At 38.5% G+C, this 26,682-nt stretch overlaps 2 protein-coding genes across 5 annotated transcripts; both read right to left on the bottom strand.

The window, feature by feature from the left end:
- Window positions 1–710: 710 nt before the first annotated feature.
- Window positions 711–6,676, bottom strand: LOC116608019 (collagen alpha-1(VII) chain). Its single transcript, XM_048723095.1, has 4 exons — window positions 6,528–6,676; window positions 5,153–5,365; window positions 2,868–3,040; window positions 711–1,113 (listed from the first exon to the last, which is right to left on the bottom strand). The coding sequence occupies exons 1-4, from the start codon at window positions 6,622–6,624 to the stop codon at window positions 874–876; spliced, it is 723 nt and encodes a 240-aa protein (XP_048579052.1). The 5' UTR covers window positions 6,625–6,676; the 3' UTR covers window positions 711–873.
- Window positions 6,677–8,521: 1,845 nt separating this feature from the next.
- On the bottom strand, window positions 8,522–23,934 carry LOC116608016. Of its 4 annotated transcripts, none has more exons than XM_032369360.2 (3): window positions 23,837–23,934; window positions 9,289–9,490; window positions 8,522–8,809 (listed from the first exon to the last, which is right to left on the bottom strand). In XM_032369360.2, the coding sequence occupies exons 1-3, from the start codon at window positions 23,885–23,887 to the stop codon at window positions 8,622–8,624; spliced, it is 441 nt and encodes a 146-aa protein (XP_032225251.1). In that variant the 5' UTR covers window positions 23,888–23,934; the 3' UTR covers window positions 8,522–8,621. The 4 variants fall into 4 exon arrangements, with proteins under 4 accessions (XP_032225251.1, XP_032225253.1, XP_032225254.1 ...); XM_032369362.2 differs by lacking the exon at window positions 23,837–23,934 and adding an exon at window positions 21,153–21,307; XM_032369363.2 differs by lacking the exon at window positions 23,837–23,934 and adding an exon at window positions 17,591–17,726.
- Window positions 23,935–26,682: the final 2,748 nt, after the last annotated feature.

The following is a 26,682-nucleotide window of genomic DNA, read 5'->3' as shown; positions in this document are numbered from 1 at the left end:
GTACGGGATTATCTAGCGGGAAATCTAGAAATGTCGTGTTGTCGCTCTTCAAAACCTCGTCCTTTTGTGTGGTATGCGATATTTTTTCTGCGGTATAGCGGTATTTCGACAAGTTTGTGCGGTATTACGGCAATACAACCCCCCAAACGTCCCCCCTTCAAGAAACCATCCCCAGACTAACAAAGCAATATGTTTCTGCTATCTGAGCCTCGGCATGCTCTTAGCATGTTTTAGCATTCGGTGAAATCTCAGGCTGGACGGGTATAACCCGAACTGGCCGAAATGAGCACCCGGGTTTTAAACAGTATCACCTTCAATATGTAAGGCACAAGCTTTGTAAATTTGTTATGTATCCTTCTCCCTCCACGAGCCAAGCGAACTGGTCGTTTTTCTAAATGGTACAAACGAGCTTGGCGCGAGCGCGCGGGAAGCCTGTGATGTTCTAAAACGCTAGTGGCCTGTTTTAAAATGGCGGCCTGCAGAGTCGTATCAAAAACGAATTCCTGCAAGTTAACTCAGAAATTCTCGGCGACAAAAAAGCGAAAAAATGCTGAATGTCCTAATAAGGAATTGACCAAGCGAGTTAGAAAAACGACAGTTTTGAAAACAAGATTGGTTGATACGGCCATTATTATATTTCGCGGCTGCAAAGGTTATTACGATGTCGGTATGTAGTTGCACACTACAAACTATATAGTTGATTTTTTTTCTTTTTTGGGGGCAAACAGAGTTTTATTTTTAGACCACTATTACAAATTTTATCTAGCTGTTGTAAGGTTTCTCTCGCTTGTAATTCTTCAATAAAAATTCAAGCCGAGGCTGGCACGGGTTCAGATTTTTTTGCAAATCGCCATTCCCTTAGAATCAGTGACGTCATCGACGCTTTAGCCTGGCCTCCGCGCGCCACGTGACCAAGAGTAGCTGGCTCAAATCCCGTACACGAAATAAGTGGCGATGAACGGACGACACTAGCCCGAGGACTTCCGGCATTCCGTACACTTTGGTTCCCATGGCAATGACGAATAGCTGGACTCCCATTCGCTTGAGCTGGAACCCGCGATAGATGGTCAGTTGCTGATCCACAGTGGATAGACCGTCGGTGATTAGAAGTATCTAGAGAATAGGGAATTCCATTAGTAGCAGATTATTGACAACGACGAGACAGCGACGACATTGCTAAGAACAACAACACTATAAACAGGTCTGGGCGGCCCATTCGATAGGTTTGGTATGAGATGCTTCGTATGACCCATTGAAGACTGGCAACGCCACCACTAACAAATATAACAACAACAACTTCACCACTAACAAGTAAAACAACAACAACAACTTAACCACTTACAAATATAACAACAACAACAACTTCACCACTAACAAGTAAAACAACAACAACAACTTAACCACTTACAAATATAACAACAACAACAACTTTACCACTAACAAATATAACAACAACAACAACAACTTAACCACTAACAAATATAACAACAACAACAACAATAACAACAACAACAACAACAACAACAACAGCTTAACCACTAACACATTTAACAACAACAACAACTTTACCACTAACAAATATAACAACAACAACAACAACTTAACCACTAACAAAAATAACAACAAGAACAACAATAACAACAGCTTAACCACTAACAAATATAACAACAACAACAACAACTTCACCACAAACAAATATAACAACAACAACACGACCACTAACAAACAACAACAGCTTCACAACTAACAAATATAGCAACAGCAACAACCATAACCACTAACAAATATAACAACAACAACCATCACAACTAACAAATATAACAACAACAACAACCACCGCCACTTACAAATATAACAACAACAACAACCATCACCACTAACAAATATAACAACAACAACCATCACCACTAACAAATATAACAACAACCACAACAACAACTACGTGCTACCCCCTTACCTTATTAGTCACGTACTATCGCCTTACCTTATTGGTCATGCACTATCGCATTACCTTATTGGTCACGTACTATCGCCTTACCTTATTGGTCACGTGTTATCGCCTCACCTTATTGGTCACGCACTATCGCCTTATCTTATTGGTCACGTACTTTTGCCTTACTTTATTGGTCACGTGCTATCGCCTTACCTTATTGGTCAGGTACTATCGCCTTACCTTATTGGTCATGCACTATCGCATTACCTTATTGGTCACGTACTATCGCCTTACCTTATTGGTCACGTGTTATCGCCTCACCTTATTGGTCACGCACTATCGCCTTATCTTATTGGTCACGTACTTTTGCCTTACTTTATTGGTCACGTGCTATCGCCTTACCTTATTGGTCAGGTACTATCGCCTTACCTTATTGGTCACGTACTATCGCCTTACTTTATTGGTCACGTGTTATCGCCTCACCTTATTGGTCACGCACTATCGCCTTATCTTATTGGTCACGTACTTTTGCCTTACTTTATTGGTCACGTGCTATCGCCTTACCTTATTGGTCAGGTACTATCGCCTTACCTTATTGGTCACGTACTATCGCCTTACTTTATTGGTCACGTACTATCGGTCACGTGGAACACCTTATTGGTCACGTGTTATCGCCTCACCTTATTGGTCACGCACTATCGCCTTATCTTATTGGTCACGTACTTTTGCCTTACTTTATTGGTCACGTGCTATCGCCTTACCTTATTGGTCAGGTACTATCGCCTTACCTTATTGGTCATGCACTATTGCCTCACCTTATTGGTCATGCACTATCGGTCACGTGGAACACCTTATTGGTCACGTGCCTTACCTTATTGGTCACGTGCCCCTCCTTATTGGTCACGTGCCTTGCCTTATTGGTCACATGCCTTACCTTATTGATGACGTTCCATCGCGAACTTCTTGTGCCACGAAACATGTTCATCGCCTGCTGCAAAGCCTTCTGGGTGTTGGTCATGGCGCCGATATATTGAAATTGTTGAAGCAACTTATCGGCGTCTCGCGCGCTCGTGAAATTGAAACTGACGTTGGCACTTGTAGAGAAACCTGTCAACGATGGATCTCATCAAATTCTCGAGGTACCCGCTTATTAGCCTAGGCAAAATGTGAGCCAAGTATTTATTCGACCGATAATGCGCACCTGACTTGAGACTTGGTGGGGCTTATACGCGGGCAAAATCTGGTTTTGCTAATATCTCCCAAACAGAAAAAGCTATGATCACCAAACTTGGCAGCTACAACATTGATGTCGGTTCGAAGTTTATTTCATTCAAATCATGGTGAAAATACGAAAAGTTGCATTAAATACGCAACCATGAATTCTCGCCTCCATGCCACCGCACTCCTCCTGATCAATACCCACAGATGCACGCATGCGCACAATAGACCGAAAGTGGTATACACATGTTATTAAAGACCTTAAAGAATGTCGATCAACCACTCCTTTGTTATTGTTTACAATTGAAGATACAGCGGTTTATTTGTAAGAAAGCTTCAAAATAACCAACCACGATTGAGGTCTGACTAATTATGTTTGATTGAAAGTTTCTTAGTTAGGCTGGCGTACGTCGAACCGAACTTGAACTTAATTCAGTCGAGCCTATATTTTTTTGAAATAGGTACATGGGAGGTACAACGTTTGCCGCGAATTGGTTCGAGTCCGATTAATAGATTCAATTTCGAGTCGCCGAGTCGGATCGAATCGTGTGTGGCGCGGCTGGCGGCATACGTTGTATTATACTTGAACCGAATAACATCAATGTATCATGCATACTCCCGCGCAAAAAAAGCCCCGGATCCCTAAGAGCCTGCGCTTTACGTACTGACCAACAATGTGTAGTTCCAGAAAATATCTATATTACCCCCCCCCCCCCCCCATTGAGGGGATTAAAAATTCCGGGGTGGGGTGGGGTTCAAACGCCCAGGAATTTCCAGAGGGGAGGGTGGGGGGGGGGGGGGTAAAAAGCCCTTTTCCCTTAACAGTTACTATTTTTCCCAGGGGATTGGAAATTCCAGAGGGGTGGGGGTCAAACCTCCAAACCCCTCAATGGGGGGGGGGGATTAGGATGTTTTCTGCATATCAAGGAATTTTAGCCAAAAGTTGTCGTTTTTCACAGACCCGGTCACTTCCATATAAGGAAACTAATATATTCCTTATTTTGAAAACCTGCACGGTTCTTGTCATTTTTAGGGCTGCCGTACCGAAGGTGCTTCGCAAACTTTGTGAATTGTATTCAGAAGAGAAAAACAGTGACTGTGACCATCTTTAGTCACTAGATCAGAAAGCCTCTGAAAAGAAACTAAAATTCCACGGTACCAGACCCCTAAAACGACAACGGTTTCTTCATATGGAACTACACAATATGGCGAATTTACAGAAATCAACACAAAATTTACAGAAATCAACACAAAATTTACAGAAATCAGCACAAAATTTACAGAAATCAACACAAAATTTACAGAAATCAACACAAAATTTCAGAAATCAACACAAAATTTACAGAAATCAACACAAAATTTACAGAAATCAACACAAAATTTCAGAAATCAACACAAAATTTACAGAAATCAACACAAAATTTACAGAAATCAACACAAAATTTACAGAAATCAACACAAAGTTTACAGAAATCAACACAAAATTTCAGAAATCAACACAAAATTTACAGAAATCAACACAAAATTTACAGAAATCAACACAAAATTTCAGAAATCAACAAAAAATATGGGATTACTTACTCTAAAAGTGTTGTCTCCTGAAAAGTAGGCTAGACGTATGCTGCCACACAAATAAGCTACACCCGGACACGCACCAGTTTTTAGATTGATTCGGTTCAAGTTCGGGTCGACATATACCATAACCTTACTTGCTTAAACTAGCCGATGGAGATGGAATTTACAGTCACTCGATATTGTGTGGGAGCGTAGAATGGCGGCGTAAATATCCTTCTTTAAGCCAACGACGACGACGACGACGACGACAACGTCAACGACGACGAAAGAAAACAATACAATTGGATCGAGGAATTAATAGCGGCACGTGAAAATACATTCTGTCTGAGAAATCGAGCATTGGGTGTGGTTGAAGCAGTTTCTAACCATATGGGGTAGCACTATTTTCAGACGTGTCTCATGTGTTTAATGTATAATTTATCTTACCTATTGCTGCGAATCTGGAGTTGGCCGGACAGTTTCGGATGATGGACCGGACAGCATATACCTGTCGTTTGAACCCGCTTTTCCCGATTGACAAAGAAGAATCCAGCAGAAAGATCATGTTTTGTTGGACGCGTCCGAGCGAGCGATCATACTGCATGAAGTTCTGCACCAGTTTTCTCGCGGTCACGGACGCTCTTGGTATCTTCTGCAATTCTAAACATACAGTAAAACATACCAAACAATCTTATGCTGCATTCACACCAAAACCATGTTTAGTTAAACAAGGTTTTTCTTTGCCTGAGAACTTGCCAAGTTTCTCATTGTGTTGAATTCTTACTAGCTGAATGATCACTTAGTAACATGTACAGCACAGTCTATTCAGTCTTGTTCTTGGTTCCGTCCACTCTTGGGAGATTAAGATTTAAACCAGTTTGATTAGACCACCTTTAAACTGGTTTGTGCTGGTGTGAATGCGGTATTAGAATCCTCGTTTTAGGCTAAACACACACAAAGACAATTTTGGGATCATTTGTGAGACTAAACATCTGAACATACACAGTAGGACCTCTTACACCGCAAAAACTTGTAATCCCTCTTTTGTAAGTCTCTCTCTATGCCTTGGACTCCCTATATATTGGTAAATGTAGCAAATTTGAACCTGTATAAAGCGGCCATGGCCTCACGCTCTTCGCCTCATTTCTCTTGCCTTGTCCACTCTGACATGCAAACACCTCACGGAAATTGGTTTTCGTCAATCAAAGTTACGGATCTTTGGCCAACGCGAATATTATTGTTTTGTCTTAACTAAAACAAATTAAATTCCGTGTTTACTTAATTGCTTAACCAGATTTCAAGAATCCCTCAGAATCTAACTTATACTTCGCTTGTATGGTTTATCCTCAAACTCAAACTATCGGATAATAATGATATGGATATATTGATGTTCCAATAATTGGATGACGTTATTTCAAGCTTTCGTCACTTTAGCGCATGACAGAGGAACGCTCTCGTAGTTCTGGGGACTTCGGTACTCACTCTTTTATACTTTTCGAGGTGTACTTTTTTATTACATGGAATATGTAATAAATATATAAAATATATAATTATTCATGTACACCAATTTTAGACAAAGTATCAAGATTTGGGATTATTTCATTGTCAAATCTTTTTTTAATACTTCTTAAGAATATAACTGTGTGACCAGCATTCTGTGATGAATTCTGTAATATGTGACATCTTTTTCTAAACTCATGTTTTGATAATGCAACTCCTTTAGTTTAACGAGGAATGAAGGACTGTACACTTCAGGTCACTTTAAAAAGTGTTTTGGCGAGATCTCTTATTCGTCGCATAAAATACAAGGTTTAGTACTTACCGGAGTATAGATTTTCAGTAGAATCTCGCTCCCATATGTAAGTAGAAGCTAGCTGGCTTGTTAGCAGTACCACAATAACTACGCTTGTCTTCGCCATGTTGTGTATTATGTTGAATGACTCTCGTTTTCACTTGACCTGATACTGAAGGGGCGACTGGAGAGGACGCGTTGACAAAAAGTGACATGTCATATGGTAAAGATCCTTTCTTCAATTCTTCAATGTCTTCAATCTGTTGATCATCATTCGGGAAAACCCTGGGTTTGCGAGGATATCTGTTGCAGTGCCTTTTTTATACAAATGTTCAGGTTTCATTATATGCATTTTTTAACTCAAAAAGACAGTTCTAACATTCTCTACGCGGATGTCGAACAAAATTTTATTTCTTGACGGAGGGGGGGGGGGGGGGGTAGCAATTAATGTTTATAGTTATTTTTCTGCGTCAGTAAAAATCGTAAAAATAACAATATCATTTTTTGGCTGAATGCAGGCGAAGAAAAATAAGTACCTCGTTTGAACACGGCCTGAGATCAGAGAAGTCTGAAAGGCTCGATGACGAAAGTAAAGTAACGTTTTTATACCTTTTTATAACACACATTCAGCTGTAGATTGTCCAAACATAGAAAACAAAACATTGTTGAACGTTTTTATATAGGTTATATTGATTACTTAGAAATGCCTTGTATACTGGTTTCTAAAGAAGGCTGTGTGATAGACTGTGATGACGTGATTTGCGTGACGTGATTTGTGTGACGTGATTTGCGTGACGTGATTTGCTTGTGTAAGGCACGTCATTCTGGATAGGCAACGACCAAAAGAGAGTGCATTCAAGCGGATGTTGAAGGTGTCCTATCCTGCGACTTTTTTGGCGGCAAACTCGCGTGAGCACCGGCTTTGGGTGGAAAAAATAACAACAAAAAGCAACTTATTCAGCGCTTATGAATCAACCAGAAAGGCTTATTTTCATTGACATATTTCATTTTTTCATTGCTGTCTGGTGTGGCGGGCGTAGACATTTTTGTTTTTATTTTGGTGTGAGTTTGGCACTCAAAACGTCATGTAATTTTCTAGTGCAAGTCGCCTATTGAACTGGTGCACTGCACGTTTATGAGGAGGCATCCCTATGCCTCAGACACGACCTCAGTTTTTTTATCTTAGGGCAAAGGAGAAGATATTTACTGCTCAAGTATGTGTCACGGAGGAAAATAACGAAATATAGATTAACGTCATCTTTGACAACTAAATATCTTATTTTAATTAAGCACCGACCTTTCTGAAGTTAAGAACCGTTATAAGTACGTTTTGTTTATTCAACTTAAAGGCGTCTGTTTGTTTAAGCAAGTTATATCAACAAAGTAACTTTAGCTGTTCCTATGAAATAGGATAGCGAAAAGTAAAAAGTTGACCCAGTGGAAAAGTAGGAGTGGCGCGTCATTTTTCCAGGGGTATTTAACAACCAGAATTTGGCCACCAATTCTCGGTTCGCGCTTCTTAACGAAGGAAGAAAAGTTAGGTCTGAGTTCACACAGGGTTTGCCCTGTGTAGGATTCAGACCTGGCCGTCGAAGGAATTAGGATTTAGAACGGTTTAAGATTTTGAGTGCAAAAATGATTGGAATCTTGTCAATCATTATATTCATGTGTGTATCTTGCCATGCGCACTAGCACAGTTAGCAGTTAGTGTGTGACAACCGTAGTTAGAAGCAACATGTAAACATTACGTAAGTCACGGTAGCCCAAGGGTAACAAACCGACACACCCATGGGGGGGGTAGTTCGTTCCTCGGACGCCCATTGGCTGAAGCCTTATCTAAACAGAGCTAAAAGCTTTTTATGGCTGTCAGTGTCGGATTACCTAAGGGACGCCGTTGTAGGACCATATAAAAAAAGGGGTGCGGTAGAAGCCGCAGTCATATATCTTGTAAACCTTTAGTTTGTAACAGCGAAGTCCGGTACCTGTACCGCCCCCACTACAGCCTACTGTCGTTGTTACATATGTCACATAACTCAATGATTTATTTGTCTCTTTGTACAAAATTCATTCTAAACTTCAATTGCGTCCTGAAACTATAATAAATATCTCTGTGAAGTTTGCTGGTTAAACGCAGTCATACTCGGCCACCTCCGCCAGGGAACACGTCTCTGAGCAACACTCCTCAACAGGGTTGGTACCGCCACCCGCTGACCGCTTACTAAGTATACCGCGGCGCACTCGATCACGTGCAATGGAGAACTGTAGAAATCGTTTGGCTTCAGTCTCAGGGCTGAGAATGCTTTTGTCGCCTTCTGTGTAAAACAGAATTCACACTAATCAATCAAAAGTTGTAAACAAAACTTGAGCGGGACAAATAGAATCTGCGTGTCTATGTTTCATCCCACTCACCTGTCCTCTCCCTTACCTTTTATCTCCCTTACCTTTTATCTCCCTTACCTTTCATCTTCCTTACCTTTTATCTCCCTTACCTTTCCTCTCCCTTACTTTTCTCACACTTACCTTTCATCTCTCTTACCTTTCAACTTCCTTACCTTTCATCTTCCTTACCTTTCATCACCCTTACCTTTCATCTTCCTTACCTTTCATCTCTACCTTTCATCTCCCTCACCTTCCCTCTCCCTTACCTTTCATCTCCCTTACTTTTCATCTTCCTTACCTTTCATCTCTCTTACCTTTCATCACTATTACCTTTCATATCTCTCTTACCTTTCATCACTATTACCTTTCATCTCTCTTACCTTTCGTCTCTCTTACCTTTCATCTTCCTTACCTTTCATCTCCCTCTTTCTCGTGCTCCCCTCACACCCGGCCGGGTTCTCACAGCACTGTGTGTAAGCACTCAGGAACTGGTCTCCACAGAGCTGATACAGCTGTCCAGATTTGACTTCCGTCGAAGACACCCGTCCGACATTTAGAAAACATACAAGCAGTAATAGGCTAGTGCACACGGAGAGGTACTGAAGCGACGCCATCTGTTAGGGAACAAATATTTTTTTCAGGGGCGTAGTTGTACCAAGATATTGAGGTATTATAGGACCGGGGTACCTGTGTTAGAATTTGTAACATATCAAGATAACTTAAAATAGTATATGCGCCGAATTAAATGAAAAAAATACCTAAAGAATAACATATTAGACTTTTAGTTATGGTTTATTGTTTGCCATCTAACGTTTGGTCCTAGCGCCTCTTTTTGCGAACTCATAGAAAAGCCTATTTTCTCAGATGCCCTCCAAAAATGGTTTGGCTTTTTGGTAAAGAAAGTAAATGCCATCTTTCCAAACAAGGTCTAGATCACATAAAGAAATGCTAAAAGCTCACAACTTTCAAACAAACTATCCTGATATGTTGCCAATTTTTGAGAGGAATGGGGGAAGTGGGTGACAAGAAGAGAAATATCCGCTAGTTTTACGTCGTTATTTTCTGCTTTAAAACATCAAAAATATGTGTTTGTGTTATTGCTTTTGTTGTTGTTACATGTTTACGTTGCAGGAATACATGAACAAATGGTCTTTAGCTTGATTATCGCTTGATTATTTTGTCTTGCGATGAAACTAAAGATATGCCATATATGGTATGGAAACCCTGTCACGTGCAAGGGCCCGTAGTTCCCAAAGTCTGACGTAGGATTTACTTTATACAGCATATTCACCTATTTCATATAAGGTTGCGCTCGGAGAATGCACTGTGTATCGCAACCCGCAGTGCTTCATAGGTGTCAAGTAAATAGGCAAATAAGCGTAAATAAAATACAAATCTTGGTTTCAAAATCTTAGAATTTTTGTCCATGTTCTTATGAGCATTTACATGGCTTTCACATACAATGATTCAGCTGTTTATACGCTACCCAAGAACCACCGCGGGTTACGACACATGATTCTCGAGTGCAACCTAATGTTTGATATAGGTGTATAAAACCTGCTAAATAAGGACAACGCGTTTATATTGAGGACAAAACGTTTATCATTATTAATACTATCGGACTGACTATTTTTAAATTGTTATTTTCATTAAACCAGTAATTCTTGAGGCGTTTAACAAAAAGGCATTATAAAGCATCCGTTTTTGCAATAATTGTGAAAGTCTGTAGACATTTCGGTGTCAGATGAGAACGAAACGATGATAATAACTGCAATGATGATTAAAGTTCCATTTATGGCAGACAGCAGTCTAGGTAACGGTCTGTAATGGCATCATTGGCTATATCCCACACGAATAACACTTAGAACATTCAACACACGTAGATGAGGCACTTTCTAAATACACTCTTTCTGTTTTATAAGAACTTGTGTTATAAGAACGTCCAGCCTGAGATTTCACCAAATTTTAAGAGCATGCTAAGAACGTGCCGAGGCTCAGATGGCAGCACGAAGTATTTTTTATATAGAGTGATGCTTTCTTTAAAAGGAAAAATCCAATTGTGCTAATAATAGCTTCATTATATAGTTGTTTTAAAACTATTTCAACCACTCCTTTCTTATTGTTTACAATTGAAAATACAGCGGTTCATTTGCAAGAAAATTTCTAAATAAATATCCATGATCGAAGTTTGATTCTTTATTTTAACGATATTTGATTAAAAGTTTTTCAGAAACTAGCTTAAATTAGCCGATGGAAATGGTTCCTCTGAGTCACTCCGTTTCGTACGGGATGGGGATGTTATGTTCAATAGGGATCAACAGGAGACTTCACCTTACCAAAGTAACAAACATGTAGATGAATTTAATGTCACCGCACTCTGCGCAACCCCCCGTTTACGCGCCTGGGTAAGTAAAACTTACGACTATTACGACGATTGTGTACGCAAACAGGCTCGTACCCAGTATTGGCTGGGGAGAAGGGATGGAAAAAATGACCCACTTTTTGGCGGCTAAGGGGGGGAACACCCCTCTGTGTACACATGGTCAACGATCGTTCTCTATTTGCATGACTGGGTCAGGCCCGTACCCAGGTGCGCGAAGGGTGCGTTCTCATCCGCCACTTCCGGTTCACAATAGACCTGCTATTTGTTGACACAACTATAAAGCATAAGCGAATTAGATAAAAAAAGGCAAAAAAAAACCTTTTTGTTCTTTCGAGGGTGGTCAAATTTTTATCAGAAAACTCCCCCCCCCCCCCCCCCTCCTCCTGGAGTACGAGATTTTGCACTCCCCCAAGAAAACTACAAGGCATGGGCCCGTGGTTTTGTGCAGTTTCATGAGTATTTTTGTATTTGACGTGTCGATATTGAAGATTTACAATAATGATTCAAACAATGATGTATGTCAAAAGCATCGCATTTGGTGCAGCGCAAAAGAAAAAAATAAGTTTGTACATTGTACTGCAGTCAGATCTTGTTTTTCTTTCTCATGAAAAAATACAATGGAAATACAGACATACTAGTGAAACAATATATGTATTTTAGTTCCAATTGAGCACATTCCATATGATTTTGAAAGCATTGTAAAAGGCCTTTTTTCTTTATTTCTCCCCGACACAGAAGGATCGTGTATTCAAAACGTAAACTTAGAAATCATTTTTCACTTAAAACTAAAGGATTTTTCTAGCTTTATTAGTTAATTCTTTTGATTCTCAACTCAACAATTTTCGAAACTACTTTTGTGTCGTATAGCTTTCTCATTTGTCTTCTCCTTCACCCAGATATCTAATTCTTCAATTCTTACTTTTCTTTTCTCTTCTCCTATTTCCATCTTAACCACGGAATTCGTCGCAAGACTTTGAACAAAACATTTTTACAACTTCCCGTTAATAGAGGAGATAGAAATCACAAGGAGACGCTGTTTCACCTGAGCAAACAGGCATTATCTGTGTGGTTACCCGACATTTTGGCACAAAAGTGAAAACTAAAATATACATTTTCCACATGAAAGGCAACCTGCCTCATAACACGCAACAAAACAGACGTTTGTTACGCAAAATCACACACAGTAGTAAACGTTTGTTGAACAAATCCAATCCCTTTATAAGGCCTTTTTTAATAAAAATGTCATGATAACAAATGAGAATCAAATAAAAAGCGTTAAAATGACTACTACAATAAGATATTTTTCATTTTTTTCATTTATAAATCGACTTCTTCGTGAATGAATGTTTTCTTTTTTTAAACGCTATAAATTAAAACGATCTCTGTTGGAAAACAAACGCATACTATCGAGCTACAGTGGATAATGCTAATAGGGTACACAATGAGACAGCTCTAGGGTGTTTTAAACGTACTCATGGTCAGAATTTTTATGGTATTAGAAGCGAAAACACAATTATATTTAGTGAAATATGAAGTTTTGTTGTTAATGTATCGCAGACCGATCTAAAATTTACCGTCGCTACGGGTTCGAAACTTAAACGTCATTCGTAGCAAATATTTTAAAAAATGATAAGTATTAGTTTTATAAAACAACAAAGTCCTTTTTAAAGTAAAAGATTTGATCAAAATGCTATGGATTAACCCTCTCTCCACGATTACAGGGAGTTGATTGAAGTAAAAGGGCGATTCATTGAAGACGATATTTTTTACTGCACAAGTCATTTTTTTTAAATCTTTTTTCTAGTAAGCAATTTACTTTATTGCGCTATTTCAATTGATGCAGTTTTTTAAAATAAAAAAATTAGATAATTGAATGAGATGAATTATGAAAATAACACTTTTTTGAGAACAGCGCAAAAAAAACATGATTGTGGGTAGAAAATTTCGAAAACATAAAGATGTTGAGAAAAGCAAAAGAAACTTGAAAAATCTGGTCAAACCCTGCCAAATGAATAAACCACACGTCACTAAACATTTGGGGATACAAAGGAGTTATCTATCAGGGGGATTACTTAAACCGTGAATAGGAATAAGATATTATACACATACCTAATGCTGAAAGCAACCGTGTGTCTTACTTTATCTTTGGCTCTAGTAGAGGGACGACGACGCGGCGAAACAACAAATACCAGAATCTTTGCGCTAACATACCCTTATAAATAGGCCATAGATTAAAGAGATTTTAATCAAATTAAAAGTTAATTTGAAATAAAAATCAATAAAAGCAATCTTCACCTGACATAAGTAGTTTTCTCGGGGAAACTGAAAAAACAATTAAAAGATTGTAAAATTAAGTAGCTTAGAGCGTAACAAAGGAAAATGTCTCACTGATTATCTGCTTGGGCAGAGTCAGTAAGTATGTATGTCAATGCGATCATAGTTTATTTGAATTGGAAGTGCTTTCATTGCGGTAAATATGGCATCTTACAGCTAGCTTATATCGTTATGGAAAATAAGTCGCAAAATGATAGCACGCGACTACATTTAGACACAAGTAATTAGTGAGTAAGCTACAGCATGCCTTTGCTTTGGGCGAAACTAAATTGCTATTGCTTAACGGAGGCGGTATAATAAAATATTTGGAGGTATTTGGAGATCAAGGGTCTTAATGAAAAGTTAGAGATAAAAGCAAAGAGAAGGAGAGAGAGAGAGAGAGAGAGAGAGAGAGAGAGAGAGAGAGAGAGAGAGAGAGAGAGAGAGAGAGAGAGAGAGAGAGAGAGAGAGAGAGAGAGAGAGAGAGAGGGGAGAGAGAGAGAGAGAGGAGAGAGAGAGAGAGAGAGAGAGAGAGAGAGAGAGAGAGAGAGAGAGAGGAGAGAGAGAGAGAGAGAGATTATTAAATTAAGAGACCTTTTGGTTTCAAGAGTGTCGTAAAATACTAAAGAACCTAACATTCCCAGTGTGCAGCAAGCAACACTGAAAAAATTTTCAGTAACTGGAGAAACATTTCAGTCAAATACAAAAATAGTAACAGGAAGAGACAAAGTGGTATGATGCCAGATGACTGGAAAGGAGCGTCGATGCTCTCTTGTTTACTATTATTCGATTAATCACATCGAACTTTGATTTTCCCATCCACACATGAACTGTGTTAAAATAGCTGCCATTCGTGGCCACTGCTCTCTCATCTTTTACCCATCCACACATGAACTCTGTGTAAATACCTGCCATTCGTGTCCACTGCTCTCTCATCTTTTACCCATCCACACATGAACTGTGTTAAAATACCTGCCGTTCGTTTCCACCACTCTTTCATCGTTAATTTTCCCATCCACACATGAACTCTGTTTAAATACCTGCCGTTCGTGGCCACTGCTCTCTCATCTTTTACCCATTCACACATGAACTGTGTTAAAATACCTGCCGTTCGAGTCTACCGCTCTTTCATCGTTAATTTTCCCATCCACACATGAACTGTGTTAAAATACCTGCCGTTCGTGTCCACTGCTCTCTAATCTTTTACCCATCCACACATGAACTGTGTTAAAATACCTGCCGTTCGTGGCCACCACTCTTTCATCGTTAATTTGCCCATCCACACATGAACTCTCTTTAAATACCTGCCGTTCGTGTCCACTGCTCTCTCATCTTTTACCCATCCATACATGAACTGTGTTAAAATACCTGCCTTCGTGGCCACCACTCTTTCATTGTTAATTTGCCCATCCACACATGAACTGTGTTAAAATACCTGCCGTTCGTGGCCACTGCTCTCTCATCTTTTACCCATCCACACATGAACATTGTTCAAATACCTGCCGTTCGTGTCCACCGCTATTTCATCGTTAATTTTCCCATCCACACATGAACTGTGTTAAAATACCTGCCATTCGTGGCCACTGCTCTCTCATCTTTTACCCATCCACACATGAACTGTGTTAAAATACCTGCCGTATTTTAAGGTTCTAAATTCACTTTGAATGAGAATGCTTTATTTTAATGAGAATGCTATATTTTTATGTTTTTGGCATTTCCTCCTTTGCGCAATTCTTTTCAGCATGTGCGTTTTTTTTTTCACGTGAATTCCAGTATTTTATACTAAAGGGTTAAATTGCTCAGTAAAAAAAATAATAAGAGAAAAAAATGCAAGACTATAGGACATATCCCATGACAAAACAAAAAGAGCCAGACCAACATAGCCCTAGCTTGGACACCTGAAATGAAAGGACGAGAGAAAGGCCTAAGACCACCTGGCGAAGAACAAGAGAGAGAAAGGAACAGTGCGGGATGGAAGACATGGTAGTAAGCAAGGGCTGCAGGACAGAACACACTGGAAGTATTCTCTGGAGGCCTATGTCCTACTAGGCACAAAGAAGGTAGGTATCAGGTAGATAAAGTAAAGGGGAGCAAGCAGATGCATTATACAACCGATAAGGGGACCCTTTGGGACCCGCTCCGGCCCCCCTGAACTTACATCGAAGCTATAAGCTGTTTTGAAGACACGGGAAATGGAAGGAAATTTATTATCTCTTTTTCTTGCTCCCTATCTTAAGCCACAAGTAAAGAAGTTACACCTTTTTTTCTAGAGCATTAAAAATCATGTAGTAGTTATGTATTTCAAATGATCTTGCACTTTGTGTCTCTATTACTATTGGTAATATGAGCATACACCTATTTTGTTTTAAAAACTTGACAACTGTCTAATTGCTGTTCTAACTCCATGGGGCTTATTGGTACTGTTTGTTGGTAAGTTCAAAGGCCGTACGTGATTTTTGATGGAGTGAGTGTGTTTTATCAATTCTCGTTGCATGTAGTAGACAAAACTTGTGAAATACCAAGGAGCCTTTCGGTCGTAACACAGCAATTTAATGCCAACCGACACTTTCCATTTACCGCGCTGACACGTTTGAAATAGGTATATGTTATCATGACATAACAAAAAACACATTAAAATACACTAGCCTGGGGTTTCGCAAAATTCTAAAACATGCTAAAAACATGCCGAGGCTCAGATAGAAGAAAAAAATGTTTTGTTAGGCTGATCCATTCTTGAATGAAGAATCAAATTATGTTTATAATAACCTATTATTGCTACTGTTTATTTGTAATTCTCTTTCTAACAAATCAGTGGATATCATATTCCCATATACATTAAAATTTGAAAACATCGTTCAGGTGCGTACACAGCGGTATGCGCAGGGTGCGCGCGCACCCCCCTTGGCGGCCACAAAGTGGGTCATTTCTTATTAAGGAATGCTTAAATACTTCTATTAGATGCCTATTACTGCGCACCCCCTCCCCCCTGGGTATGCACTTGATCGTTAAACATCTTCAGCCTTAAAATGCTCCAAAAATAAGAACGGCCCAGCCTCAAATGAAAAGACATTCTTATATAAGAGGTAAGAAATTTTGCACCTTACCATATGTGTCTTAATGAATTCGTATATCTTTTTTATATAATTTTGTTAGTCCATTTATGCAAAGATTTTTTCGAAGTTCTATGAAAAGATCGACACATTGGCTTTATAAATAAACGCACGACAAAAAATAACAGAATACGACATTCCTTTGTAAGCAAAAGTTTTTCTGGGTGATTAAATTTGTCCCTCTGATATTCAATCCATTGATCGCGAGCAAGGTCAATCGTCGGCATAATATTTATCAATCATTACATGTTTACTGTTTGGACGAATGACGCGTAATACTTTGTGTACAGTTGATAGGCGTGGGGACTCGCCCTGGAAGCTTCTCTTGGCTGACAAGTCAGTATTTTCCTTCCAACAAGAGACGCAATCTAACTTCTCGCAAATAACTATTATCTAAATTCATTGGCAATGGTGATAAGCCTACACAGGGGATGTCATTTTTCTATCAGACTTGAGAAATCGTTCGAAAAAATTATTTTACTAGGACCCAAGTTTGATAGGGAAAATGATAGTGAAAGACGGTCTTTAAATTCGTAGGAAGATTTCAAGGTCTGTAGCCTTCAAGAGTGAGCAAAAGTCAACTGATTAAGCTTTGTTACAAGCTCTTATTCAACGGCTAACACCGGATATGTATAGCTACGCACGCAGTTGCACTAGCTTCCAGCACGGAAGAAACATCGATACAAGGATTCACCAGATACTACTTAAAAAGCTTTTTCGTTTCTGCATACAAAACAGCTCGTGCATATTTGTAAATGGCGATCTTCCACCTAGAACCAATATTCATCGCTCGATAAAATTATCGAAACTTGTTGTATGGTCGCCTATTCTCTGGACCTAAATATAAGTGGTTTGAGCAATTTTAAAATGTCAGCGTCAAATTTTACTTCGAGATTAGCTTCTCTTACCAGGTATTTTATCTGTCTTGTTGTTGAGGCCTTTTTTCAAACTCTGTACCGTATCTGTCAAGCTAGCATCAGAACTGTGCTGTTTCTGCGAGGAACGACGAAAATGACTGGTCGTGTGACGCGCATTACGAGATATGCCCGGCGGAGAAGAAAATGTACGTGTACATGTACGTGTACATGTACGGATATCATTTCCGTTTTACTGCCTTTTTCGGTACTCAAAATACAGCATCGGTTCGTTTTACTTTTAAGCAAAGAGGCGTCGTGGGTTGGAACAAACTTGAGTTGCTTTTAGTGAAGTTATTTTTAGAGAATAGGATTTGTCTGGGGATTATTTCAGTTTTTTTTCGAAGTCGGAAGTACCACTTTAGACACGTGAGATTACTTGATTATGTAAAACTGTACCTGTTTTCTTGACAAAGTATTTGATATTTTTTCTTTGCCATTATTCCACAACAGCATGCGACACAAGCTTGCAGGGAAAATTCAGTTTTCTTCGAAGAGAAAACCAAATTAATTAATTGAAAAAAATCTAAATTAATTAGTTTAGCGTATTCTCAGGTAACTCAAATCTTTAAAATATCCATAAGTTTATCATTATTATTGCTATAAATCAGTTGTATACAGAGTCCCCTTTTTTATAAGAACGTCTGATTTTTTATTTGAGGCTGAACTGTTTATACTTTTAAAGAATTTTAAAATTTTACCCAATTTTAACCAAAATTATTTGATCACACAAATATCAATAGCAATAATATTTAAGGTTTGTTTTTATAAACACTATTTGTTTCGGTATTGCAAAACAATATTTTCTGCAATCTGAGCCTCGGCATGTTCTTAGCATACTCTTAAAATTTATTAAAATCTCAGGCTCAACGTTCTTATAAAAAAGGTTCTTATGAAAATAAAGAGTGTACTAAAACAGAGCCCATACCAAAGAAAAAGTGGTATGCAAAGAAAAATATGGTAATAAATATTGTTATTATATGGCTATGATAGTACGCGCTATATGACAACCAAATATGGTATGTGTCATGTATGTGTCAAGGGGTGTGCAACAATATGGCCACGTGATGCGCGACGTCATCGATGTCGTATGACGTTAACAAAAATATAAAACATATTTCATGAAAGAAAAATCGTGCGACAACCAAACTTAGTAGTTGTGATGTATGTTTCAAATGGAGCGCAATGAGATGGTCACATGACATCATCGATGACGTCACTAAAAGTAAAACTACCTTGACGCTGAAACATTGTATGACAACTAAACTTGCTATGTGTCATGTAGATGTGGGGGAAAAGGGGTCTAACAAGTTGGTCGCAAGATCTGTGAAATCGTTCACGTCGTCAAAAACAGAAATATAATAATAATATTTAATATTTCTTGAATTATTAAGCGAAAATAAGCAAAGATTTGGTCGTTTGGAGCTCCGCTTTTAGGCAATACCTAAATCTATATATTATTCATTTCCATTGGCTAATGTTGAAGGCAGGTATGCACTTACTCAGAATTTGACCAAAAATCAACAACACATTACCACCGTCGTAGCATTTCTGTTTTACTACGATTTCGCGTTTCTTGAAATATGAGAATCGAAAGAGTATAATGACTAGGGGATCACACGAAAATGTGAGAAGCCGGATTGATGCCTTTCGTGAAAACATACAAACCGTAAGATTTCGCAATAGCATATATAAGAACTTAGTATTTATATAATAGAACTAAGTTATAATTACTTTACTTTACAATATTCTTGAATTTAAGCCAACAATTTCCGACAGCTAAAACCGCCTTCTGGCTTCCGTCATTTAAAATTCTTTGGAAGTGGATTCATTGGTCAGGCGCTGACCAATCACAGAGCACCAAATGCAGTACCGTTTGTTTAAATGTTGGAAGCCAGAACGCGGTTAAGTTGAAAATGACAGTAAAAATACCCAAGTATTTCCTTATTCACATTATGTATATAAAAAAGAAGCTTGTAAAATATATTTGCATTCACGAGTTTGTTCATAGAGCCTTTGATTCGCTAATCTAGTTAACCTTACACCTGTAAGTATAGGGGTTAAAATTGAGAACGACTTCATCTGCCGTAACTTTTCCTTTTCATTTCAGAGATATTGTAAATATTTATTGTTTAAGTCCAACTTATTTTACACTTTGTTCCCAAGAAAGACTAATCATTTAGGAAATAACTCAAATGTCGATAGCTCCTGCTAAAGGGCTCTCCTCGTGAAATGTTTCAGACAGAATGCATTTTCACGTGCCGCTATTGAATTCTCAATCCAATTCTATTGTCTACTAACCTGGGTACCAGGCCCCGATCTTCACTATAGCGTCTTGCTAATATTCCCTTACTGGGGAGGGGAGAGGCATACAGCAACAGAAACAGCAAGGCACGACCCCGACCCCGCTGGTCTTTTATACAGTAATTATTATTATTTAAAATGTTGTGGTGCTACACTGTCATAGCTAACTAGATAATGTTTTTAAAAAAATGTTTTCAAAGCGGTGTTTTTACAGATGTCAATAAAATAAAGCTTATTTTGGAAAAAAAATACAAAGACCAATTCAAAATAATGCCAAACACATCTATTTTTATCTACAATTTTTTTATTTCCCCCCTTCGAAGGTGTTTACCGTGCTTGTAGACGTCAATTTCCTGAATCTAAAATGATTTTAAAAAACGTTTTTTTTTTAAATTTGAGAAATATTTTTCTTATAGTATTTGTAATTTAGAATTTAAGTTCTTAATGTAGAAATTTGAGTTTGGCGCAGGCTTAATCATCCAGTCGTGAATGTTTAAAAAAAAGGGGAACCCCCTATTTTGGGGGGTTGCAAAAACTTGAAAACATGTGGATGGAATTTTGATAAGTGTGGATAACGTTTAGTTATAACTTAAGTGGCGACGTTCTCTAAAATCATGTTGCAATAGTCTTTAAATATGATAAAATCACCATAGTGATTATGTCAGAATTTAATTGCATAGCTTTTATATCTAAATCTCGAGCGAAATGAAATTTTTAGTTTTTAGAATTACAGCAAAACACATTTGCGAAAACCTTCTTTTTTCAGAACTACACGTGAACAGGCGGGCGTAAGGGGGGTGCGAAACCCGCAAAACCGCACAGAAAAACGCCAAAAACCGCTAAACCGTCAAAATAAGTCAATAACCGTAAACCGCACAGTCTAGGGAAACCGCAATACCGCGGAGTAAAATGCGGAAAATCGAAAAATTGCGCCAGATGTAGGGCAAGACGCAGCACGGCAAACCCTACGCCACCTCCGTAAACATTCGAAGCCTGGACTGACACATGAAGAATAGCTTACGCTGACATACCACGAATAACATATCAAGGCTGGTATATCATAGTCGAGGCTTTCAAAATAAGACGCTCTAATAGCAGAAAATTTCCGACACATCTTTGCCAAAAGGCTCTTTTGCACTTTTTGTAACCGAAAACATGATAACATGGATAACAGAGAAGTAAAAGGCTTAGACATTTGGGATGTTACGAACAAAAAAAAGTCAGATGGCTCTTAATAACATGTACAACATACCTCAAAAGTAAACAAGAAGCGCAAGGTTGGTAGGACTTATCCGTGAACTCGAGTCCCTGGGTATTCAATTCGCGGTTTGATGGTATCTTATCTACTATCTACATCTTTACATGTTTACTATCTCACGCTGTCTAACGGACATTACCCTATATTGATTCCTTCCTTGAATTCAATAAGCCTTAAAAGCGGCGAAACCCTTTTTTCTCAGAGGGAACCAACAAACAGCTTTAGACGTTTACTCAGCACAATTGAGGTTCTTTAGTTATTAGCTTCTGGTTCCGTCCTTTCATTCAAATACATTATCGTTGTATGGTTATATAAATATTAGTTGAACATCAATATGCAGATTTTTCTCGAAAAATAAAAACGTTTTGTATTAGATGTCAGAATGTATTCTAACAATTCAAACATTTTTTCATTTTATATTTCCAAACGGATGGCTAGAGGCTATCTCTCTTTTCGCCTGTTTGTTCTCGTTATCAATTTGCGTTGTTCATTTTCTCATAGATTTATCAATATAAGCCTTAAAAATTATTAGTCGTAAAAACTGCTCTTTTTTAGATCATTTGAAGGACCGTTGAAAGCTAATAAGGAATGTGTGTTATTTCTCATGTGTCCATTACATATTCCGCATTTCGGTTTAAAACAGAACATTTGTTTGTCAATCTTGTGATGAAATAGATCCCAAACATCTAGTATTTACTGACAACCATCTGGAGAGGAAGTCCAATTAGTTGTTTGATTGTTTTTAGGTTTTCTGCTTGTTTGGGAACCCAGGCTGTCGCGGTCAGCGAATGTAAAGGTAGCTCGAGTCCCTGAGAATGGTTGATAATACGCGTTTTTGAATTGGCTATAAGAGGAGTTTCTCCCACGAGTCAAGGTGTTTCGCCCACGGATATTTTTTTTGCGTATGCCATTCTGTCTTCAGTGTTCATTTCATAAAAATCCTTTGGACGGCTGGAGTAGCATTGTATTTTTAGCGCCGGTTTTCCATCTAGGCCGATCGGAGATTCTAGCTGGTAATCACGTGATATGGTATCGGGAGGTAAGCGTTGTCATGGCGAGACGCAAACGAGAAGAAACAATAGGTACGCAGAGCGTACGGGAAGCTTTTTTCTTTTGTTGTGTAGGCAAGGAGCGAACAATAACCGCACCTCGACACAAAGAACGTGAAGAATAGAGACAAAAGAACTCCTTTGTAATACAAAGATACTAGGAGACAAAGCAGCTGCGTACTTACTCAGTAAAAAAGTAGTTTTCACACAGGGTATCCACCCAGTAAATCAATAAACAACAACTTAAATTCACCTTCTGGTGTTTTTATTTTCCCAGAGAATCCTCAAAACTTCTCTACATCGCCTGTATTTCCATTTTATTTCAAAATATTTCATTTGAATTAGGACGCCCGCTCCCATTAGTTTTAATCGTGTGTTGACTTCAAGCGCCCTAGTTCCAACATTAGACATCGCTTGAATTAGCAGAATTCATTCTGGCACTTTTTGTGGAAAATATACGTAAACTTGCCAAATCGCACAGATTTACCTGCCATTTTGAATAAACATTGCGTGACCACAGGCTTCCCACCGTATTAAAACTGTTGTCAACTCTTGAACGCTCGAAATTTTTTAACTTTTGGGGTAGAGGGCAAAAAGATGATTAAATCTGATGGGCCTTTATTGGGTAAAAACAATACTCTGATGACCATTCCAGGGGTCCTAAATAAGCAAGTCCCTGATAAGAACAACATTCTGAGGACCAGTTCAGGGCCCCTTATAAGCATGTCCCTCGTAAGAACAGGGAAGTGTAAGGGGATGGAATGCGACTGCATAAATTAAACAATTTCACACATTCTATGTTCGTTTCGCTTCGTTAATTTGAGTTTTCGAAATTGATTTTGACTTTTATGCATTGCTCGTTGAATATGATATTTTACACACAATTAACAAAATAGGTCGATGGCAATACACCTATAGCTTCTACATTTAAAAATCGGGGCCTGCTACAGATAGTGTTCACGGCAAAATGTTTACCGATGCTTGTAAGCAAACTGCTGTAGCCAATGAGATTAAATTATACGCATGGCTTATTTCGTTTTCAGTTCATACACCTATTTCCAATTGTTGTCAGTGAAAAATGGCGAGTGAAAAATGGCAAAAAAAATGAAAAATGACAAAAAATATATTGGGTCTCGTCATATTTGTACAAAATACCTGAAAAAAATGGATAGATCATGCGATTACTTTGTTAATCACATTTTCTCTTGCAAATTATTGTACAAAAAAACAGCTTCTAGTCAGAACTGCCATTTCCATTTTTGCCATTCGCCAACATTGCACGGACAACGTTTTTGAAACAGTTGTATACATAAAGAAAGTTAATGATGATTTCATTTAAAAGCACACTAAAGAACTACACAGCTTAACTAACGTAAAATGGCTAGTAATTTTTTCATCGAAAAAGCATTAGCAAAACTATTTGTTTTCAGGGGCGTAGCCAGGGCCCCCCTTTTAGCAGCCAAAAATACAGTAAATGTATGAAATATTATCTAAAATAAAAAAAAGCGAAAAATGCCTTGAAAGTCCCTTTTGGGCCCCCTCCTGTTAAAAATCCTGGCTACGCCGCTGGTTTTATAAACAAGATGATCGCATGCATTTTGAAAGTGATTTTCTTCATGTAATCCTGACCTTAGCATTGAAATAAGTCCTCCTTTTAGCCAAACTTTGAGCAATCGACATGTAAACGATTTCTTTCTCTCGAAAACACGTCTCGTCACTTTGTTTTCCAGACTAAGAATAAAAAGGCTTAATTTGTTTGAAAGCCAATATAAAGAATCAAGCTTATTTAGCCAAGCTTCCTTTGCAAGCAATTACCTCGAGAGCTCATTAAATTTCGTGGCAAATAATTCCGAGCACAGTTGATCGCAAAAGTCTAAAATTCCCGACATTGTTGACAAAATTAGTCGCGCAATAATTAGAACAATTAGCAAAAAATATTAAGCTAAGTTGCCCGGTGCTTTTTCGTGTTTAGATGAACACAAAAACAATTTCAACCCAGGTGTTTTTGCCTTAAAAAGGAAATGATCAGACAGACAGCCCTTTTTTTTATGTCATTGCTAAAAAATCAATAACCTACCTACCTATTTGTAGGAGTTGATTTATGGTATGAGCAATTAAGTCGTTGCCTGAATTGCGCTAGACGGGATTATCAGCGGTAATATTTCACTACGAAGTGCGACACAAGAAGGCCAGACGAAACTTACGCGCATAAGACATTTGCCTTAGCTTTAGGAATAGCGCCAAGAAGAAGATTTTTTAAGGGAAGATGCAGCCCCCCCCCCCCCCCCCCCCACAGTCCCCCCTCACACCCACACACAAACGCATTTCTGAGCGTTTTTTTTTCTTCATGAACGATTGCTTGATAAAAGACGATATTTAATTATTTTTAACAGGGTTTGTATAATTTTTATCTGCACTCTATCTCAAGGTACCCCCCTCCCGCCGGTCGCCCCCGCAGCCCCTGAGATGTCAATCTTGGGCAACAATGGCTATTTGGCATAACGCAGAGGCGAAAGCGTAAGGAAAGAATCCGTAAAGATAGTTAGTGTTTTCTTGACAATCCGCCTTATGAATTCCTGCAGCTTTTAATATTCTGTGAACTCCCGCCGACGATTTGCAGTGTCTTAATATATGCTGTCATTTAAAATCCTTGAAGCCAGCATTGAAATGGTTTTCATCACGCCACCTTTCCAGAAGGCGCTGACCAATCAAAATCACCAAATGTTATTGCGTTAGTTTGAATGACGGAAGCCGATCCATGGCTGATATGGGGATAGAAAGCAGGTTAACGCTAACCCAGGGATGAATGCCGTTTTTATCCAATCAAATGTCAAGCCGTGTTTATTCCCAGGTTAACTCTAACCCAGGGATGAATGCCTTTTTTTATCCAATCAAATGTCAAGCTGTATTTATTCCCAGGTTAGCGCTAACCCAGGGATGAATACCTTTTTTATCCTCTCAAATGTCAAGCCGTGTTTATTCCCAGGTTAACGCTAACCCAGGGATGAATGCCTTTTTTTATCCAATCAAATGTCAAGCTGTATTTATTCCCAGGTTAGCGCTAACCCAGGGATGAATACCTTTTTTATCCTCTCAAATGTCAAGCCGTGTTTATTCCCAGGTTAACGCTAACCCAGGGATGAATGCCTTTTTTATCCAATCAAATGTCAAGCCGTATTTATTCCCAGGTTAGCGCTAACCTTAGCGCTTTCTAGGAATCAACCCCAGGGGTTCAAGAGTCAAAACGTATTCCAAAAGAGACTGAAAAACATTCTCATGAAGGGCGAAATGTGAAGGTTAAAACATTAAAATTTTGCATATATAGGGGTTTCGGTGGTAGGCTCTCTCGTGACTTTCAGGATCCCTGAAACTCTCTGAAACGATCTCCCATCACAATTTGCGCGCCCTCGTTTTCCTTCCCAGACTCCCTTGCGCGCCCTCTTTTTTCCTCTCAAGCTCTCTTCTCTTTCTGTTCTTTTTAAGCGACTGGGTACGAGTCTGATCTCCCATATCGTCGAAATTAAGCGCAAGATTCCTCTACAGTATATTTGCTGGCATTTAGGTATGGATGGCCTGAATGTTATCAAAATCGTGATAGCAGCCGAAATTAAAAAGAAACATAGACAAAAAAGACGTCGTGTTTGTTGAATGACGATCTATCAAAGCAATATAGCAATCGTATACTTGTTCTTCTTCGTAATACTGGATTCTTCGGGGCCTGAGAAGTCATTCAATTGAGTGTTTGTTATTACATATACACGTATTTCAATTGATTGTTTGTTATTATCTATAAACGTATTTCAATTGAGTGTTTGTTATTATATATACACGTATTTCAATTGAGTGTGTTATTACATATACACGTATTTCAATTGATTGTTTGTTATTATATATAAACGTATTTCAATTGAGTGTTTGTTTTCATATATACACGTATTTCAATTGATTGTTTGTTATTATATATAAACGTATTTCAATTGAGTGTTTGTTATCATATATACACGCATTTCAATTGATTGTTTGTTATTATCTATACACGTATTTCAATTGCGTGTTTGTTATTTATTGTATACACGTATTTCAATTAGGCTTCCACTCGCAAATATGTATCGTAACCCGCAGTGGCTAATGGGTAACGTATAAATGGCTGAATCCTGGTTTTTGGACGCCGTGTGAACGTTTAGAGATACATAAACAAGAATGCTAATGCTTTCTATACCTGTGTTTGTATTTATTTACGCTTATTTTAATTTATTTATTTGATACCCATGAAGCACTGCGGCTTACGATACACAGATTCTCCGAGTGCAACCTTATTTGAACTAGGCGTATACATATTCTTTTTTTGGCCTGTGAGGTATTTGGCAAGGCATTTCTATTAGGCACAAAGTCCCTGCTACGGTCTAACATCAAGAGCAAATCACTTACGTTGCATTAGGGTTGAAAACCAAAAATCATTTTCTGTGCTCTTAGCC

Source organism: Nematostella vectensis, chromosome 15 (genome assembly GCF_932526225.1).
Source record: "Nematostella vectensis chromosome 15, jaNemVect1.1, whole genome shotgun sequence".
Taxonomy (NCBI): Eukaryota; Metazoa; Cnidaria; class Anthozoa; order Actiniaria; family Edwardsiidae; genus Nematostella; species Nematostella vectensis.
Note: the sequence above shows the minus strand (reverse complement) of the source record. Positions and strands in the feature narration are given on the sequence as shown.

Excerpts from the sequence above, each read along its gene's own strand:
- LOC116608019 (XM_048723095.1), bottom strand. The coding sequence starts at position 6,624 with ATGGCGAAGACAAGCGTAGTTATTGTGGTACTGCTAACAAGCCAGCTA. Across the intron at positions 3,041-5,152 it reads CTCCAGATTCGCAGCAATAG|GTTTCTCTACAAGTGCCAAC; the intron begins GTAAGATAAATT and ends CATCGTTGACAG. Across the intron at positions 1,114-2,867 it reads GATGGAACGTCATCAATAAG|ATACTTCTAATCACCGACGG; the intron begins GTAAGGCATGTG and ends CCTATTCTCTAG.
- LOC116608016 (XM_032369360.2), bottom strand. The coding sequence starts at position 23,887 with ATGTCGATTGCTCAAAGTTTGGCTAAAAGGAGGACTTATTTCAATGCT. Across the intron at positions 9,491-23,836 it reads GGACTTATTTCAATGCTAAG|ATGGCGTCGCTTCAGTACCT; the intron begins GTCAGGATTACA and ends GTTCCCTAACAG. Across the intron at positions 8,810-9,288 it reads GAGAAAGAGGGAGATGAAAG|AAGGCGACAAAAGCATTCTC; the intron begins GTAAGGAAGATG and ends TGTTTTACACAG.